Raw genomic sequence first — 19,413 nt, forward strand, 5'->3', positions numbered from 1 at the left:
GCCATTTTAGTTTAGTTTTATTTTATTTTATTTTTATTCCCCCAATCTGTTCAATCTTAACTATATAATCGCTGCTATATAAATGATAACATTTTACGTAACAATCTTTACTTGTTAACCATTTAGATTTGTATATAAAGTTGTCCCTTGGACGGCCACAGGAGTAAATTTAATGGATTAATAAAAAAAGAGGAAAACAAATCTTCAAATAAATATAAACGATTTCCTTTGTGCATAAAGAGATCCAGTTCTTAAAATAAATCCTCCTTGTAAAGAGCAATGTGGCCCCCAGGGGGTGCTACGACTCAAACACAGGTATGTGATTCCATGTGTTACCATGGCAACAAGAGCAACACTGATGTCCTCGGTGTGTTTGTGCGTCTTCATGATCACTCACTCGTCACTCGAGTGCTTCCAGTAATCAGAGGTGAAAGAAACAAAAGACATTCAGGCTCTTACCTTTGTGTCCAGCACTGACATGATTCTCTCTTTGGCTTCTCTCACGTTCTCTCGCTTCCCACACACTTTGATATGTGGATCTGCAGAGAAAGAAAAAACTGTTTTAGAGTCACTGATGATGAAGAGATGGACAGTAAAAGTGAGAGAAGAGTTCATTAGTCAAAATTCAATTTGTCAAAACATGACGCGGAGGCTGGTCCGGAGACACACTGAGACACTAATATCAGTCCATCAAGCCAAGGTGAATTTATACCTACATAATAATAATTTATTAATTATTAAAACACAACATCAACTCTTCACTTTCATATTACCATTGGTTGGATACAAGTTCTTCAAAGCATCAGGGCACTAAGAGATGACCTTGCTACTTTTAAAGACGAGTATAGGGAACAACTGAATGTTCAACTTCTTGGTGCTTCATTTATACTGTATGTCCAATATAACTGGAGATAATACTACATTATTTTGACTGGATCACATGGATAAAAGAAAGACCCCCCCAATTTAAAATAAAAAATGTAATAAATAATACAATTAATAAATAAATTCTGTTAAAACATGTAACAATGACCAGAACCACACGTTAAATATTTATAATAAAATGGGTTTTGCAAAAATAAACTGTGATAAAAGGTTTTAGGTCTGAGGTAGTGATAATATTGAATCAATACTTTTGAAAATGAGAATCGTATCCACATACAGCATTTAAGTAAGTAAGTATTTATATAGCGCTTTTCCAGACCAGGTATCAATACTTTTTTTTAGACACCTACTGCTAACTTAGTTAAACGCATATCACAAATTCCCCAAAACAAACTTTAATATGCCAAGAAATACTCAATTATATTAAGCTATCACTTTTCTTCCCAAAATGTTTAACTTATCACACCATGATGGGAGTAGGCTGGAACGCAGTGCGCCAGATCACCATTGGGAGAAATCAGGGTTAATTGCTTAGGGACACAAGAACACAATCTTATCCAGCGCTGGGATTGAACTCGCAAATTCTGAGGCCACAAGCCAACAACTTTATTTTCCGAGCTTCTTCACGCAAAGATTTTCCGGAAAACTCCTTTCCGGAAAAATTGATGTTGTGTAAGTTAAATAGGACATCAAAGGATGACTTTAGCCATTTTTATCTAGCTATGCTAAATGTAGCTAATTACTTTTTTTCTTCTTCGTTCAAGCTAGTTCACTCGTTCATATTTTGATCTTTTCAATCACAAACTCATTCTGTTGATCAGAAACAGGATGACAGGAAAAGTCAATCACATCTATATAAATGAGGTGTGTGTATTGTCTAATTGTATAATCTGGTGATACCATACGTATTACGATACAGAAACAACCATACGCTATACTGTGATGTATTGTGATACTGTAGAAACAAAGATATATTTGTAGTATTATTGAGTACTTGACTCTGGTGTTGCAGAATTTACGGACCACATGACTCTTGAGTAGTCCTAATTGATTTCATTTTTCTTTAAACCAAAATATGTCCAAACATCCTCTTTAAAAGCTGCTGGGGTCCACTGTATCCCCTCGTCCTTTGTCATCCGGATTTCCTTTTTCATTTATGCATGCAAAATAACCCAATAAAGTGCTTTCAAATATCCATGTCTTTGTTCGACCGCTTATTTTTTGATTGACAAGTCGGCACCTGCTGATTCTAACAATAATGTTACTTTTAAATCATAATAATAAAACGTTTAGTTGCTCATGTACATGTAATCACCCTTGTAAGTGCGTGACCCTGGTCTAGAAAGGCACTTTACAAATAACCATTACTTACTTACTTACTAAAAACGTCTTCCTGGATGCCTGTCCTGGAATTCTTTTAATTTAAACGATGTAAGTTCATGTCATCAACATCTGGGTCTGCCGTGGCGCCAACAAACCGTGCACACAAATTCAATTGTGCTCACTCGTGTACCGAGTTCAGGGTTTGTGTTAACAGTTGTGGGCTACAGGAAGTCAACTAAGCCCCCTTCCTGGAATATCCCCTCCCCCATTCATACAGATGTGGAGGGGAGACGTTTAGATTTTCACATGAGACTTTCTGGGATTTATTGTTTGAGCGCCACCTGGATCTTAAAGTCGTGTGCGAGAGCTGAACAAATAAATACAATGAATTATATAAAACATGACAGAGTCCATTATACTACACACTTTGTATTAATGCATTGTTAGCAACCTTGTTTGTGCCATTTTTACACTTACATTTTAGTACGACAAACCATTATTAGAATATGGCATATTTAAAAAAAAAAAAAAAAAATCAATTGCTTTTTTGTGACACAAAGATCTGGTGTAATCATCTCAACTTGTTTCTTGAGTGCATGTTCTGGTTTCGACAAGATCAGATAGGATCGAGAGTTGGATAAGAAAGAGAGCGACTGAGAGGAAAAGTTGCTACTAAAGTCTAAAGAAGTCATTGGTTGAACGTCTTTTCTCTGTATGCATGAGACTCAGGGTCAGTTAAATATAACTTCTGAAAGATACCAAGAAACTAGTAGACATGCAATGTTAGCCTGTTTAAGATTAAATCCCCAAAAAAGAATTTTATTAGGTCTTGAGTAAACTATGACTGGCTCAAGTAATGTTTTCATTGATGTCATATGTAAACTAAATCAACAGTGTCCTTTGGATAAGCAGTGATATTTTAAACATGGGAACAATTATTCTTAATTTATTTTAAAAATAAAATATGAAGTATTAAGTTAAAATCATGAAAAAAAAAAGTTTTGTGTAAGACCTTGAATATGTGAATAATTTACATTATCCATGTCTTTGGTATAAAGAAACATGGGGAAAACATAAGTTATATTTAATAAAATGGACACAAAATCAGCAAAAAAAATAGTAATCCAATGTACTTCTTTAAGCAAACGATAGCACAAGAGGAGCTTCAACTCGTGGAGGAGAGAGATAAAAACGAGGGGGAATTTTGTGAATTCCCTTTCCTCCTCCTGTCACAGCCACTGCCACCAGAAGAGGGCGCAGTGTTCCTCCTCCGTTCCTCCTCACTGATCAGCACATCTGGCAAACATTAGCCAGACTAAACGACTGTTGCAGTGCTCAACACCCCCGCATTTTTAACCCGAGTATGCAGCTCTTTTTCTTTTTTTTTGCTGCCTCCTGTGAAGGTGGGAAAGAAATGCAACATCTAAATCCTTCATCTGGCCGAGACACACAACAGCCAGGAAGACAAAACAAAAACAAAAGCTTGCAGCAGCAACAAAGATTCTTGAAAGAAATGTGACAGATTCCAGCTCAAGATGGAGCTTCTGGCCTGGCAACATGTTGAAAGTTGAAACATAAACAACTTGTTGAATCCTCCTGAAAAGTTGTTTAAGAGGGTTTTGACAATCAGTTCTCTTGAAGAAAAAAATTTGTGTAATAAACAATATATTAATTTATATAAGGTATTTTACAATAAAATTAGGAGTAAAATGTTATTTCGCCACAAAGGTATATTTAACATATTTTTTTATGCTCCTCTCTGACTGCAGTGGACACAGTGCAGTGGAGGGAAACGGTCTCAACAACTTTTTAAACAGGTTTGAGCAGATAGCCTGACCTTAACTGCAGCCCACTTCAGAACCTGCCCCACCTTCCTGTGCCCCCTTTAGCTCTGCTTTCTAGCTTCACCTCACTCCAGGTACGAGATGAACTTCGTAGGATTCGTCCAGGGAAGGCTGCTGGTCCTGACAAGGTGTCTGCTCGGCTGCTAAACACCTGCGCTGCTGAACTACCTAAGCCGCTCCATCCTGTCTTCAACCTCAGTCTACAGCTGGGAAAAGTACCAACCCTGTGGAAGACTTACTATATCGTTCCAGTCCCGAAAAAGATCCAGCTGAGCGAGCTGAACGATTAAAGACCGGTGGCACTGACTTCACAGCTGATGAAGACACTGGAGGGACTGGTCCTCAAAAATCTCAGGCCACAAGTCCAACACGCACAAGACCCCCTGCAGTTTGTCTACCGGCCTGCAATTGGTATAGAAGATGCCATCCATTACTTCCTGCATCGGACCTACTCCCACCTGGATAATGGAAGCGGCTCAGTGAGGATCCTGTTCCTGGACTTTTCTAGTGCCTTTGTTGGACGCATCAGGGACAACAGCGAGGACGAGTACAGGAGTTTGATACGTGACTTTTTGGACTGGAGTGAGAGGAACCACTTGCAGCTGAACACCTCGGACCAAGGAACTGGTCTTGGACTTCGGGAGGTTCAGGACAAAGCCACGTCCAGTGTCCATCAGAGGTGACGAGGTGGAGATAGTTCACAACTATAAGTTCCTCGGTGTGTGGCTGGACAGTAAACTGGAACAGAGACCATGTGTATAAGAAGGTTCAGAGTAGTCTGTACTTTCTGAGGAGGCTTCGATCATTTAACATGAGGATGCAGGAAACTCCCCTGCATGTTCTACGAGTCAGTGTCTTGTTCAATGCTGTGGTGTGTTGGGGTGGGAATGTGTCCAAGAAGAGTGTCAACAGGTTGGACAGGTTGATCAGGAGGGCTGGGTCTGTGGTTGACATGAAGCTGGACTCACTGGTGACAGTTGCCGGAGGAGACCTCCAGAGGGATCAATAAAGTTTTATCCATCCATCGCTCCATCTATCTATCTAAAAAAATAAATGTCTAACCAAGAAGAAAAAAGAGAGGTAGTCTTTTTTCTTAATGATTAGTTATTCTCAAGATAATGACTTATCCAACAAATATAAATAATATCTCTACACTAAACAAATACGAAACTAACATGCCCAGGGGTTCTGTGCTGCGATCTATCTGTTCAGAGTGTGTTTCCAAATGAACCATTAAAGGTGCACTGTTTATACCCTGGTGATTGACAGTTGTTGTTGGAAGGCTGGGCGGCAAAGCATCCTGGGAGCTGTTCAGAATGAATTCAAGTCACCGTTACTGATAGTGTTGTCGAGAGCGATGGAACCTCAATAAATTACTCGTTATTTAGCTAATCTAATCTGAAACTATCAAGATTTCAAAATGTCTCCTGGGTTTTTGTTAAAATAAAGATTGAATTGATTCTTTACTTATCACTCTCTTGAATAATGAAACTAAATTACAGGAACTCTTAAAGCCTGGAAGAAAGCCAGAGTGAGAGTGTCGTTGAGGGTCGAATCAACAAAAATGGTTGAATCAATTAAACCAGACGATGAGTCATATGCAGTAAAAAGATATTATTAAGATTGTGATCTCATAAATTTAATTCAACTGACGTCTGTCTGACTATATCTATATGAACCTTTGACATTACATTTTTATAATTGGGTTTATATATATTTTTAGTTAGTTAGTACATATTGCACTGCTTATTCCCTTCAGAGGGCTTAATGTATCCCAGCTACTCGAGGCAAGAGGCTGGTCAGTTGATCAAAGGACGCACACAGACGACCTCTCAACTATTTCGATAAATACTATAATAAAAATTAAATAACATAAATTCAAAATAATTATAACAAAAATAAAATGTTTCTTTCCTTTACTCATTTATTCTGTTTAATTGTTTGTTTATTGAGTTCTTTATTTTTTGTCCTTGGAACTGAATTCAGAACTTTTCCAACGTCTTCATTCTTAGATCATTGAACGCAGCACACTCACAGTTGTGTTAATGAGATTATTTTTTTTGGTCTCATATTCACAGTGAATTGTATTAATAATCATCAATTGTTTTGAAGTTACCTTTAAATCAAGTGACCTCAAAGGGCCCCACGTTAAAAAAATAAATAGTATAATTTAATTTTAATTTTACAATTAAAATACCAAAACCAGGATATTGGTTAAAACAATAAAAGATCTCATTAAACATTAAAAAAGCAGTTTTAAGACACAATACAAATGTTGAATTAGAAAGAAATGTTAGACCCTTTTCAATGTATTTTTTAAACCTCATTCAGTGTCTTTAAAGGTTGGTTAGCATTAGCTCTGCAGAGGTACACTTGTTTGTTTTTTATTATTTAAAATTTTCAAGTCAAAGCTTAAATCAAAAAAAACATTTCCTAACAAAAAAAACAGGTTCCTTCAATTTTAAAATATAATTCTATTAAATGGCTTCAATCTACAAAAACATTTTGAATTGAAAGAAAAAGGGATTTAACCTTGAGATATTTTTCGTATTTGGACCATATCTATATTTCTGGTCAGGATATCTGCCTCCTAATTATTCAATCCAAAATAAGTTCATTGTTTTTTTTAATGAAGTAAAAATAGTTTTGAAGTATTTCTTTTTTTATACAGCATATTCAATAATAAATAAAATATCTACGCTTCTCTTGTTTTTATCTCATAGGAAGCCAAAAAAAAAATTCACATCTTCATTCTGAACCCTGGAGGATTGAATAATAAATCACCTAACACTATATATTTGACAAAAACCACTGAAAGTACAATGTGGCGCTCTCTAGAGGCTGACGCGTGCTGTGATCACCGTGATAGGTGGACAAGCTAGCTTAACCGCATGTGATAAACAGCAGCAGTATTTTGGTGGAGCGTGTGTGTTGATGAGCAAGGCACTCAAATAAGACGAGCCCTTACTCACATCTGCTGTGAGTAACCACTTCCAGACTGCACATGAAACACGGATGAGGAAACATGTCGACCCATAGATCCAGGAGAAGTTACTGTCCACAGATGTTCTGCATCGTGCGATGATGTCAGCTCTTTATAAATAGAAGCAGATCATCACCAAGGATCTTCCAGGACATTCTTAACCTCCAGGTGATTCTCAGGAATCCAAGGCTTTGACCTCTGACTACACAACCTTCAAGAATGCATTCGCTCATCAAGTCATTACGGCACTTTCACGCAACACAAAACACACGATGAATCACCTGAAACCTTCCAGCAGGTGTCGACCTCTGAATGAATCGCAGGTCAAATGATTACGAGTTGATTATTTATCCACCGAGAGTAAGTTTCACGACCTGTGAGCGTCAAATATGTAGTCAGGAAGTTGCATAACATCGTTCCACATCTGGCTGAGAGACACTGATAAGTCCCTGGGGGGCAACATGTCGGGCATTTCTCCGACCAGACGTCACCAGACCTCTGCTCAGCCCTCCTCTTACAAGCTGCGATAAAGCTTTATTGATAACAGAACATCTTGGACCGTCACCAAATGACTCTCCATTCAAGACTCCCACTCAAATCTCTCCTCCCACACTTGTTTTTCCTCATTTGTCTCAAAATTAAAGCTTAGGAAAATGTTTTTCTTTCAGCTCTTTGCACAGAAGATATTTTGAGTTCTGAAGGATTTGGAATCATTAATAACATGCGAAGAATTCTATCACACATTTAAAGACATTCCATTCCTGCTTAACTAGAATTAGGGATCTAAACATGTGTGGGAATATCCTGAGAATGAGTGGCAGAAGTCAATCATCAATATGGATGCACTTTTATTTTCGATACTGTATCAATACTATTATATATTTTTGTCATTTGATTTTTAAATTAATTTATTTTTTGGCCTTCAAATCATATTTTGATTTTACCAAAGTTGTTTTATGGTTTATATATCAAGAAAGTGTATACAATGAAAATGTTTGGACATATTTTGGTTTAAAAAAAAAATGAAAGCAGTTACGACTTCGTCAAGATTCATGTGGTCTGTAAATTCATACACCGGAGTCAGGTACTCAACAATACTACAAATATACTTGTTACTACAGTATCACAATATGTTTGCCTCAAGGAGGCGCTCTAGCAGTTGGATGACATAAGGAAGAGGAAGACAACAGTTTCAAAGAGGTGACAGTAATGCAACAAAAGCTTGATGTCAACAGCCAGTAAACACGAAAAAAAACTACAGTCTTTTTTACTTTTAGTTTGTGTATAATGTGATGAAAAATACATGTAGAAATGCTTGTGATACTTTTAAGATAAAGAAGATCCATCAGATTGTTGAAGAAGAAAATAAAGATTCTACACAAGAGATTTACATCAATGTATGGATGGTGAGACGCTGGAGACGCCAGCGTAAAGGAAAAAGTAAATTACAAATTACTATTTTGGTAGGCTTATTTTAATTTGAAACAGCTGTGTTCCTGACATACTAAATTCATATAACTTTAAAACGTAAGTGATTTATGAATTGTGTCAAGGCTAGCCAAGCCCAGCCTAGCATTTATCAAGTCAAATGACAGCAACTAACAAAATCTGCCACTCAGCCTCACAACGTAATTCATCCATCCTTAATTTTGCAAATAACTTGATTAAATATTATTTTAAAACTTAAACGAATGTAAAAATAGGGATAGAATAAAATTATTTTAAAGAACCTTGTTATAATCTATGCTCTTTAATTCAAAAATGTAATTAAAATGTATTCTAAGTACCGTCCTTATATGTAAATAAATCATGTTAAAATGTGAACAACTGCAGCTTTTATTCAGGTGCGCTGTCTGTTAAATAAATTACGGTAATCTTTGACTTTCTACATGGTTTTATTTTTAAACAGCTTTTTGTTCTCAACCCTCAAACAATCCACCAGAAAACATGGAATCTACACTAAAATTCAAGACACATCTTATGGCGTTCATTGAAGAAAAACGTTGTTAAAAAACAGCAATTGCCTTTTTTAGACTTTGCTCCGATCTTGAGCTTGGATGGCCACGCGATCTGCGTTTGGGTCTCGTCCATGATCTGAAAGACACGCATAGTAAAAACAATTAAAATTAAACCACAACTTTTGACATGATATGAAAAGGTAAAATGAGAAAAAAAAAGTTGTGTAATCGACGACATGCCAACATAGTAGCGAGACTTTCTCAACTTCTGCCTCAAAGCTTCTCCTGAATTAAACCTTCAGAACCACGAGGACAAGTGAAGCTGCGACTCAGCAGACATTCGATTACAAGCAACACCTTCAGTGATGAATGGTTTGGGGATAAAAAAAAGTTTGATTCCCGATTTCTATTTTGTGCTCGACTCCCTGATTGTCCCACTCACCTCTTCGCTGCCAAAAAGAAATGCATCCAAAAGTAGTTTGCTTTTCCACATTAGAAAAATGCCGTAAATGATCAACGTTAAAGTCTTTTGACAAGTCGGGGCGACGTAACGAGGAACATATGGATGTACAGTGAAAATGATCCTAATTACCAAACCTCCTGCGACTCTTCAGAGATGGAAAATATTCTTTTAGTGGGTTGAACGCACTTAAATGTAGCATTAGTACAGTTTGAAATTCCGAAATTCCCCACACACTTTCACGGCAACATTTGCAAAACCTTTTTGTAATATTAATTTTTTGATCATTTTGAAACTGGGAAAATATCTATAATTCTCTGAAAACTTTTGATGAATCCTCAAATTACATTTTAAAAACTAGAAAAGCACTGATATAGTGTCAAGGAGCACACTTATGGAAGTATATCAGTGCCAACAGAGTATTGTTTGGTTGAATTAAACATATGTAATGTAAAAAAATGTTGCTGTTATTTAAAGCATATTTTAAAATAATTAAATTAAATAATGTATATATTGAAAGGTTGAATTTGGTTTGGAGAATGTTTTGAAAATGAATGATCCTTTTTCTACAGAGTTTAATATTTTAATTCCAACACAAAAAAAATAAATTTTCAAAATGTAATATTTTTTTATCCCTAATTGTTTGAATTCAATTAATACATCAATAAATACAATTCAAAGTTTGAACATTTGAAATGTTAAATTCAATCATTCAATATTCTGATGACACTGATATACTAACATAGTGAACTTGATCAAAAAACATAGAAAACAATCAAATGAATAAAATACTTCAAAGACTCAAGACCTTTGTTGGCCTTTTTGGTAAAATATGTTCTGTGACTCAAACAGGTTGTGAAACATTGTTTTAAATAAAATGGCATGATTTGCAGTGGAAGGCTTGATATAACATTTTAGGTGTTTTAATATTTTCACCTCTCTGTACACTCTTGATGACTTGAAGATCAGATTAAAGTTTTAGTTTTAGCTGCCGGTCATTCATTAAAAACTAAGATAATTATCATTGAGGAAAGAAAAATAACTCTTCTCTGAGTGTGTTTTATGTTTTTTTTAAGGGGTTTTCTGCTCTGGGTTGAGAAGTTTGGTAAAGATTTTAAGCTATTGGCTCTTAACACTCCTTGGTGGTCGACGGATTTATCAGCTGATTTTTATGTGGCAAGAAAAGTTGGGTTAAGTTGTAATAAAGAATATACTTGAATGCGTTTATCATTTGAATATTAGGGAAGAGTTGATGAGGCTTTGTGATACAGTGCCCTAACTTTCAGTCAGTTTCAGAGCTCAGTGGGTGGCGCTCTCAGTTACAAACATTTGTTGGATAAACATTTAGATTAATAACAGAGAGGAGAGTACCCCCTAGAGGCCTCTGAAAAAAGATTTTGTGCAATCTAATCAACTGATTTTAACGAATCTTCACCTACTGCTTCATTTAACCCCATCAGTTGTTTTATGGAACCTCATCAGTCGTTTCATGAAACCTCATCAGCCGTTTCATGAAACCTCATCAGCCGTTTCATGGAACCTCATCAGCCGTTTCATGAAACCCCATCAGCCGTTTCATGGAACCTCATCAGCCGTTTCATGAAACCCCATTAGCCGTTTCATGAAACCTCATCAGACGTTTCATGGAACCTCATCAGCCATTTCATGAAACCTCATCAGCCATTTCATGAAACCTCATCAGCTGTTTCATGGAACCTCATCAGCTTTTTCATGGAACCTCATCCGCTGTTTCATGAAACCTCATCAGCCGTTTCATGGAAAATCATCAGCCGTTCCATGGAACCTCATTAGCTGTTTCATTGAACCTCATCAGCTGTTTCATGGAACCTCATCAGCTGTTTCATGGAACTTCATCAGCTGTATCATGAAACCTCATCAGCCGTTTCATGAAACCTCATCAGCCTCTTTAATGAACCTTCATTGCCCCATCCCAGCTGAACACAACAATCTATATCTGATGTTTTGTGGAGAAGAAAAGCTCAAACTAAAGATGATGTTGGCAATTTAAAAGCACAAGTGTCTAAGGTTTGCTTTGTGTATGCAGAGACTAAAATTCATGATGGTCGAAAAAAAAATCTTTTAAAGACTGACGTTTCCTTCAGCCTTGATGAGCAACAGAACCAGGTGCAACTGTTCAACCACCAGAACCATTTAAAACCTAAACCTGCCACTCAATAAAAGTGTCTTATCGAAGCCAGCTGTGGTTGATGGTTCTCCTAGACGTGTCATTGAATAATAACAAAACATTGAGGGGTTTGCAAAACACTATTGCTCATGGTAAAAAATCATTGAAGCGGCTGGAACAGAGAAACCCTCTAAAGACACATTTGTCCACCTGAAGACTCCAGTTTCTTTCTTGGCTCAGTTTGAAGATCTTGACACACGGTTAACATCAGAGCCGATCATCACAAGTATTTTTCATCTGTTGGTCAACATCTCATGTTCGAGGAGTTACAGATCCTTTCTCCCAGATGAATGACTGACGTGAATATTCTGAATTCCTGTTCGATGAGCACATTCATGCGAGCCTGAGCCACTTGACATATATTAAGATAAAGATTAACTTAAGAAAACAAAGCAGTGATGAGCCGGTGAGACGCCATGAAAGATTAACTTTCATATCATAAGAATTTTAAAAATCATGGAGGAGTAGAGGTTCAAACCAAGTTAAGTAGAAAAGCACTACAACAGTGCAAAACCTCTGCCAAGGAGCAAAAATAATATGACCTGGGGGATAATATTTATATTTTATTTTATTAATATATTCTTAAAAATCTTTTCATGTTCTTCTTCATTGATTAATCTCTGCCATGTATATTATTTTCTTTGTACTTATTTGGGAAAATAACACACAAATATGAGTACATCTCTTGCTGAATTGTTCCATGGTTAATTACGTTTTTAAAATTTCAACACTCTATTTTTTTATATTTACAACAGTGGGGTTTTTGGAAGTACAAAACAAAACTGTTTATTGTATAATGTAAAAAAAAACGTAAACATGCAAATCTGAAAACCTGTTTAAGAAATATATGTTTCAAACTATTACAGATGTTTCAACTTAAATGTGGAAGTTTTTATGACCTAAAATTATGACGCCATATTTAATCTCAATGAATACAATCTCCCATTATTAGTCAGAAACAAAAAACAATCTTGGTCTGACCTGAATTAAAAACAAAGCAAATGGAGTTCTGAAGACTCAACTGGAACATTCCGCCAAATCTACCTTCATTGACGGTGCTTTAGACTTCCTCAACTTCTCCCTCCAGTCGTTTAAAAACATATTCACTGAGACCCGTTTCCTGTCCGTCGCTGCTGTTCTTGGCAGCAGCTGCAGATGGGACTGATTTCTGCAGGACCACACACCATTTTAAAAGGCTGGCGTTTATTTTAACGAAGGCTTTGTGGATACCTCTCCTATGGGTGAAGATATTTGCAGGAACGAGGCCCCGGCATCGGCCACTACTGAGACGACGACCATGATCACTTCCATGGCAGCACCTTTACACCACGATCGGTTCCTTGACGACTTCCAGCTGCCCGTGAGTGAAGTCAAACAGTAGGTTGTGAAGCTTGAGCCACATGTGCTTCTAACACGTGACTGAGTGTGTGAGAGAGTAACGTTGCAGCTGTTGATCCAGCCCAAATATTTGTGTGTTTGGGTGGAAGACTTGGTGCCATCATAACTCCACATGTGCGTACATCTTTAGTTGACAATAAGTTCTTAAACTTTCTCCAATTTTCTCTGGAAATATTTCAGAATTCTAGGGTTTTACTGGAAACTGTTGTCACGGCAAGATTTACTTAATCAAGTACAAGCACAGAGAGGGAACAAGAAACATCGGATTGTTGTGTAGCTCTTTAGTTAAATTACTGCTACAAACGATATCTACTGATCTGTAGGAAATATTATAATATTATAATATGATATACGCAACACGTATATTTCAGACTATAACAGTGCATCTTATGTATTAATATTGGTAGCGCTTACTGTATTTTTTGGAGCATAAGGACTATAAAAAGCATTTTTTTATACTACATGACGGATAGCTGTGGTACAACTTTGTAGTATTATGCCGGGAAATACTACGGAGCCTTGTGGAGTAATATTACAGAGCCTTGCGGAGTAATACTACAGAGCCTTGCGGAGTAATACTATTAGGCCTCAGGGAGAAATACTACAAAGCTTCAGTGAGTAATACTACGGCGCCTCATGGAGTAATACTTTGGAGCCTTGTGGATTAATACTACAGAACTTGGTGTAGTAATACCACAAAGCCTTTGCGGATTAATACTATGTATAGAGCCTCAGGGAGTAATAATACAGAACCTCAGGGAGTAATACTATGGAGCCTTGTGGAGTAATACTACAGAAACTTGCGGAGTAATACTATTAGGCCTCAGGGTAAAATACTACAGAGCTTCAGTGAGTAATACTACGGAGCCTCAGGGAGTAATACTACAGAGCCTTGCGGAGTAATAATATTAGGCCTCAGGGAGAAATACTACAGAGCCTCAGGGAGTAATACTATGGAGCCTTGTGGATTAATACTACAGAACTTTGTGTAGTAATACCACAAAGCCTTTGCGGATTAATACTATGTATAGAGCCGCAGGGAGTAATAATACAGAACCTCAGCAAGTAATACTACGGAGCCTTTTAGAGTAATACGGTGGAGTCTCAGCCGTCGTTGAACTATTCGTTTTTTTAACAACATTTGATCTCTCTCTCTTTCTCTCTCTCTCTCTTGATCTAAATCATCAGTCACTGATTATATATATGTAGATATGTATATATATGTATATATATATATATATATATAAACTCTTGGGATTGAGGAGAACTTATTGAATCATTCCCAAAACATATTTAAAAAAATCCATGTCATGGGTAGAAACATGTTGGAGGAAAAGGGTTCATACTGACCTACTAGTCGGTCACAGTCAACGTCATGAATAAGAAATAAAGTCAGAGATAAATCAACTGTAAAATATTGGTACTGTGCTGAAAACGTGTTGTCACATCCAACACAAGTTTATAGCTACACAGGGAGAAATGAATAACTGGCCTGAGATCTGAACGCAATGGCACATCACAACTGGCATTATTCACCCAACCACAACTCCTGGGAAAGACGAGTGGAAAGGGAATTAGGATGAACTGGCTGATGGTTCAAAGGCTTCGCTCAAATGCACTTGGAGCAGCTCTGGTGGTTATCTCCAAGAGTTAAGCTGCTCACACAACCTTCACGAAGGAGTGAAGTTCTACCTCTCAAAACCATGTCGCAGCTTTCATCCAAATCATTGTTCACTCACTCGCACTTCATTTGCGAAGAATTCCTGGAAATCTATCAAAACCGGAGACATGCGTTTCCACTAGAGAAGTGGTTACGCCTGGAATTTTGTGAAGACGCAATGTCGAGAATTTTCAGAAATTCAACCAATCTTGATCATTATTTGCAACCCTCTGTCGTCTTCCCGCAAACAATAGAATGAAAACACTGAAAATACGAGTATACAGAACACAGCTCAGTTTTTACATTAAAAAAAAAATTGCTTTTGTACTTTTTATTTCGACTTAGTAGTAAAAATTATGAGTACTACTGTAACAGTAACATCTTTGGCTTACTAGTCAGTCATCTGAGAACAAGAACCATTTGGGTTTATTTCAGGAACGCTGGAATCAAACTCAAAGCAGACATGAGTAGGATTGTCTGATAAGACACGAGTAGTAACAATGAAAAACATCCCTAGAAACATCAGGTAGAGCCAACACTTTGATCCAACTAGAATCAAAACAACAATTAGATGTTTTTTTTTTTTTTTTTTCATCATTATTTTAGTTCCACTAATGTGTTGGTATGCGTGTGTGTTAAAGTGATGATGGACCTCTATTGTACTCATCAGTATGTGTAAAAAACTTTCTTTTCATTCAAATATTATTATTAGTACTTCATATTTAACTCTGATCTCGTAACCTTTCAGACAAACCTTTTAAGTAATAAGTTCAAAAGATGATGAGGGACTTGAACATTTTAAACATGTCGGGAGAGTTGGGTTTTCACATTCACTTTCTCACTGAACCATTGTTTTAGTTGTGCTAGCCTACAAGAGTGTTAGCTTGTTTTATTAGCTGTGATCACACTTCATTAAATAAAATCTCTGCCTCTGTGGATGTTGTACATATGAATTAAAAAATAGATCTACCACACCACATATATTGGTTGAAGTTAATTCAGCGTAAGATGCTAACTTCTCGTAGCAAATTAGAAGCTAACTGTCATATAAAATATCTATGTAATAGATGCAGGATTGTGTTGGTAAATTCACGCTAATCTCTCGTCTCACTAAACTAAGGCTAAACTCAGACAAGGGGCCAAAATCTTTTAGCACTCTTGGTTGAGGGCCAATTAAGTTTCATATTTAACAAAAATGATCAAATTCTGATCAAATCCATTTCCTTCAACTTCCGTTTAGGAGTTATAGAAAGGCACTGTATAATTCTTGACATCCATAATCTCTGTTCTTTAACTTATCTTAAATACAGACATCTTTATAGGTCAGCAAATTAACATTGCAGTGTTTCCTTGACATATCACAGTTCACCTTCCACAGCTTCACAGTTTGTTTTTTTTCGTAATTGGGCCAGCAAAACAGTAAACTTCCATGATGCCATTCTATACACTGCTCTATTTACCAATGGCTGATTGGAAAATATTGAATAAAATTCTACACCTATGTTGCTTTGTCAAAAGAGATTGACAGCGGTGATTTGTTTGCTGGGCGGCAAAGCATTATGAGAACTGTTCAGGTTACTCAGAGGGTTGTGTAGAGGGATGACACCTCATATGCAATGGTTAGTTTGCAAGTTTAAGAAAACTTTTAGATTTAGATTTCCTTTATTAGTCCCACAAGGGGAAGTTTTAGTAATCTCTCGTCTCACTATACTAGTGGTAAGCTCAGACAAGGGGCCAAACGCTGTAAACGCTGTTCATTTAAACGAGTGTAAAATTAAACGTACACAACTTCGTGGATATAAGGCGATAATAAATTACTTGGCCGACCATATTTGGCCCCTGGGGCCATGACTTTAACACGTTTGCAATAAAACCAACAAGAAGGCTCGTCCTGGATCTGCTCAAGAGAAGTGTGGATGAACAGTGACGCCCGCTGACGTGAGGACTACACATGTGCTTCATTACTCTGGCACAGACAGGAAGTGAGTCCAAAAAGCACTTTTCTCTTCTCATCAACTTGAAGGTTTTCCACACACCTCGTCCTTGTTCTCTCTCAGCAGTCTGGACTGACTTTGTGGAGCTGGGCAGAAGTGGCTATCACGCTATCAGAGGCGGCTCTGCAAATGTATCCAAATGGAACATGTGCAATGAAAACACGACTGTAGATCTGCTCCAATGAAAACATCTGTGCTCGGAATCCTAATTGAAGAATTTAACCCTTAGTTATCACTTGAAACAAGCTGTGACAATAACAACACTTTTATGTCTTCGACCAGAACAAAGAAGCTTTCTCCGTGAAACTTCTCGCTACATTTGAGTCTAGAATGACCCGTCTGGTACCGAGAGACCTCGTGAAAATAACAAAAACATGTCTGGTTTGTGTTGTTTAGCTTCAGTTTCCTTTTAACATTAAGGTAAATCCAAATATTTTCACACAATCCTCTACGAAAACCCAACCAATCTCTTAGTCACGACTTCAGCAAGATTCTGATAAAAAAAATACACTTTTTTTAACAGAATTTGGAAGGGTTAGTAAACTAAATAATGAAATACATCGTTTGGAATAGCAACACTTTACCTCAAAATAATGAAACAGCTGATGAATAGAAATTATTTTTCCTTCTCGAAAAATTTTAAAAATTCTTAATTTTCCAGTCTATCATGATAAAATAGGTCAGTCCAAGAATTAGAACGGTATTGTACTGCAGACACTGAAAAAAAACAACAATTACTTCATTACTTTCAAAGGGTTTTCTCAAAAAGAACAATGTTTTAATATAAGAAAAGTATATTTTGTTTCTTATTTTTTCTTTGAATTCTAACTGCGTCTTAGACTGTTGAAAATTTTCCAGTTTGTATAAAATAAAAATGTTTGATTAAAAAAATGCACGTTTAACATGCAAATATTCACAGCGGTTTTTCATATTTGTGTTGCAATGAAACTTGTGGCCTCTAGTAGACGGCAGTCTTTACGTCCACAACAGCTAAAGGAATAATAAAATCCTACAGATCCCGGCGATGACTGAGGATGAGAGGATACAGTGGACTCGAGCAGCTTTTAAAGCTGATGTTTGGATATATTTTAGTTTCAAAACAAATGAAAGCAGTTACGTCTTCGTCAAGAGTCATGTGGTCTGTAAATTCTGCAACACCAGAGTCAAGTACTCGACATTACTACAAATATATTTGTCTTAGTTCCTAGAATATCACAATATATCTAGATTCTTGATAATACACACCCCTATCGATTCAGTGTACCAAAAGATGGTCATAAGGTTTCCAGATCAGTCAAGGTCTTCAAGGTCAAAATAACACGTAGAGAAGAAGCATGTGAGGCAAAAGGAAGTGTCTTGTGGTAATTGAGCAAATAAAGCCTGTGTGTCTTCAGATGTCTTGTGCATATCTTCAGAAAACATCAACTAAATCTTTGAGCTGCAAACCTCTCTTCTCTCTCTCACACTTGACCTTTGACCCAGTTCACACTGCAAGCTGGCGTGTTGAGCTTCATTACATAAGTCAGGAAAAACTCTCTCGGTGTTGTGTCAGCTGTGTGAGTGGATCAGAACCCTGCAGCTCTTCAACGTCAGAGTCGCTCCGCTCTCCTTGTTTTCTTTGACTTAACTGACACCTGCCTTCCCCCACCTCCCCCACAGACACTCACCTTCTGGAAGAAATCCTCTCCTCCATTGACTCTCCCGTCAGAAGCAGCTGCAGAGACAGAAGAAGAAAAGTTCTATTAAATCAGAGAAAAACTCACGGTCATCACATCAGCTCCACCTGATCATCTCCTGTTATATTATAACTGGCTCTCGCCCAGAGGAATTCTAACACTGACATTCCCGGTAATTCCCAGTAATCCCAGTGATTGGTCACAGCTTCTGTGGAACAAATTGATGGAAACAGACATAAATGAAGGTCAGATCGTGGAGATATGATGAGTGTAATTTAGATTTGAATTTCAACAGATTACGTCTAAAAACACAAGCATAGAAAGAACATTCACAACCTTGTATAAAGCAGCAGTAGATACAATTTTGACCTAAATTTTAAGTCATAATTTTCACATTAGTCTCATAACTGTCTTCACTGTTGGACACTCAACTGGTTTATGGAGGATCAGTGATAACAGTTGCATTTATTTCTATCGTGGCTGAAGTTCTGAAAGAACTTATTGAAATCTAAACAGATTCAATTTTATTGGAAAGGTGAATCATAACTGAGGTACTAGTTTGGTTAAAGTAGTTCTATTTGTAGTAGTGGTAATTGTTAATTGTAAGTTAGTTGTAATTGGTAATTGTGTTGGAGTGGTTGTACTTGTTTTAGTTGTAGTAGTTATTCCAGTAGTTGAGGTGTAGTAATTTTGGGAGTTTTAGTAGTTGTAGTATTTGAAGTTGCAGTAGGTGTAATATTTGTAGTTGTTATTATTTTAGTACAGTGTTTTTCAACCACTGTGCCGCGGCACACGAGTGTGCAGTGAGAGATCGTCAGGTGTGCTGTTGGAAAATATCCAATTTCACCAAATTAGTTTAAAAACATTAGTTATCTGCATGTAATATATTCCATATCGAGTGCCTGAGCTGTTGTAGTGACTGGGACTGGGATTGTAATCATGAAAGTGTATATTGTTAATTTAGACCAGGGGTGCCCAATACGGGGTCACTATTCACCAGTCAATAGCGAAGCTGTTGCGAGTAGA

The 19,413-nt window shown here is 37.0% G+C and overlaps 1 protein-coding gene across 1 annotated transcript in view; it reads right to left on the reverse strand.

Annotated features, from left to right (window-relative positions):
- Positions 1–19,413, reverse strand: part of bicc1a (BicC family RNA binding protein 1a) — a 72,833-nt gene that overhangs the window by 36,803 nt on the left and 16,617 nt on the right. Inside the window, exons 2-4 of the mRNA XM_087802422.1 lie at positions 18,379–18,425; positions 9,060–9,129; positions 460–539 (exon numbers count right to left, since the gene is read on the reverse strand). Coding sequence (XP_087658548.1) covers positions 460–539; positions 9,060–9,129; positions 18,379–18,425 — 197 coding nt within the window. The remainder of the gene's footprint in view (positions 1–459; positions 540–9,059; positions 9,130–18,378; positions 18,426–19,413) is intronic.

The sequence above is a fragment of the Callionymus lyra genome, chromosome 11, assembly GCF_982586985.1.
Source record: "Callionymus lyra chromosome 11, fCalLyr1.hap1.1, whole genome shotgun sequence".
Taxonomy (NCBI): Eukaryota; Metazoa; Chordata; class Actinopteri; order Syngnathiformes; family Callionymidae; genus Callionymus; species Callionymus lyra.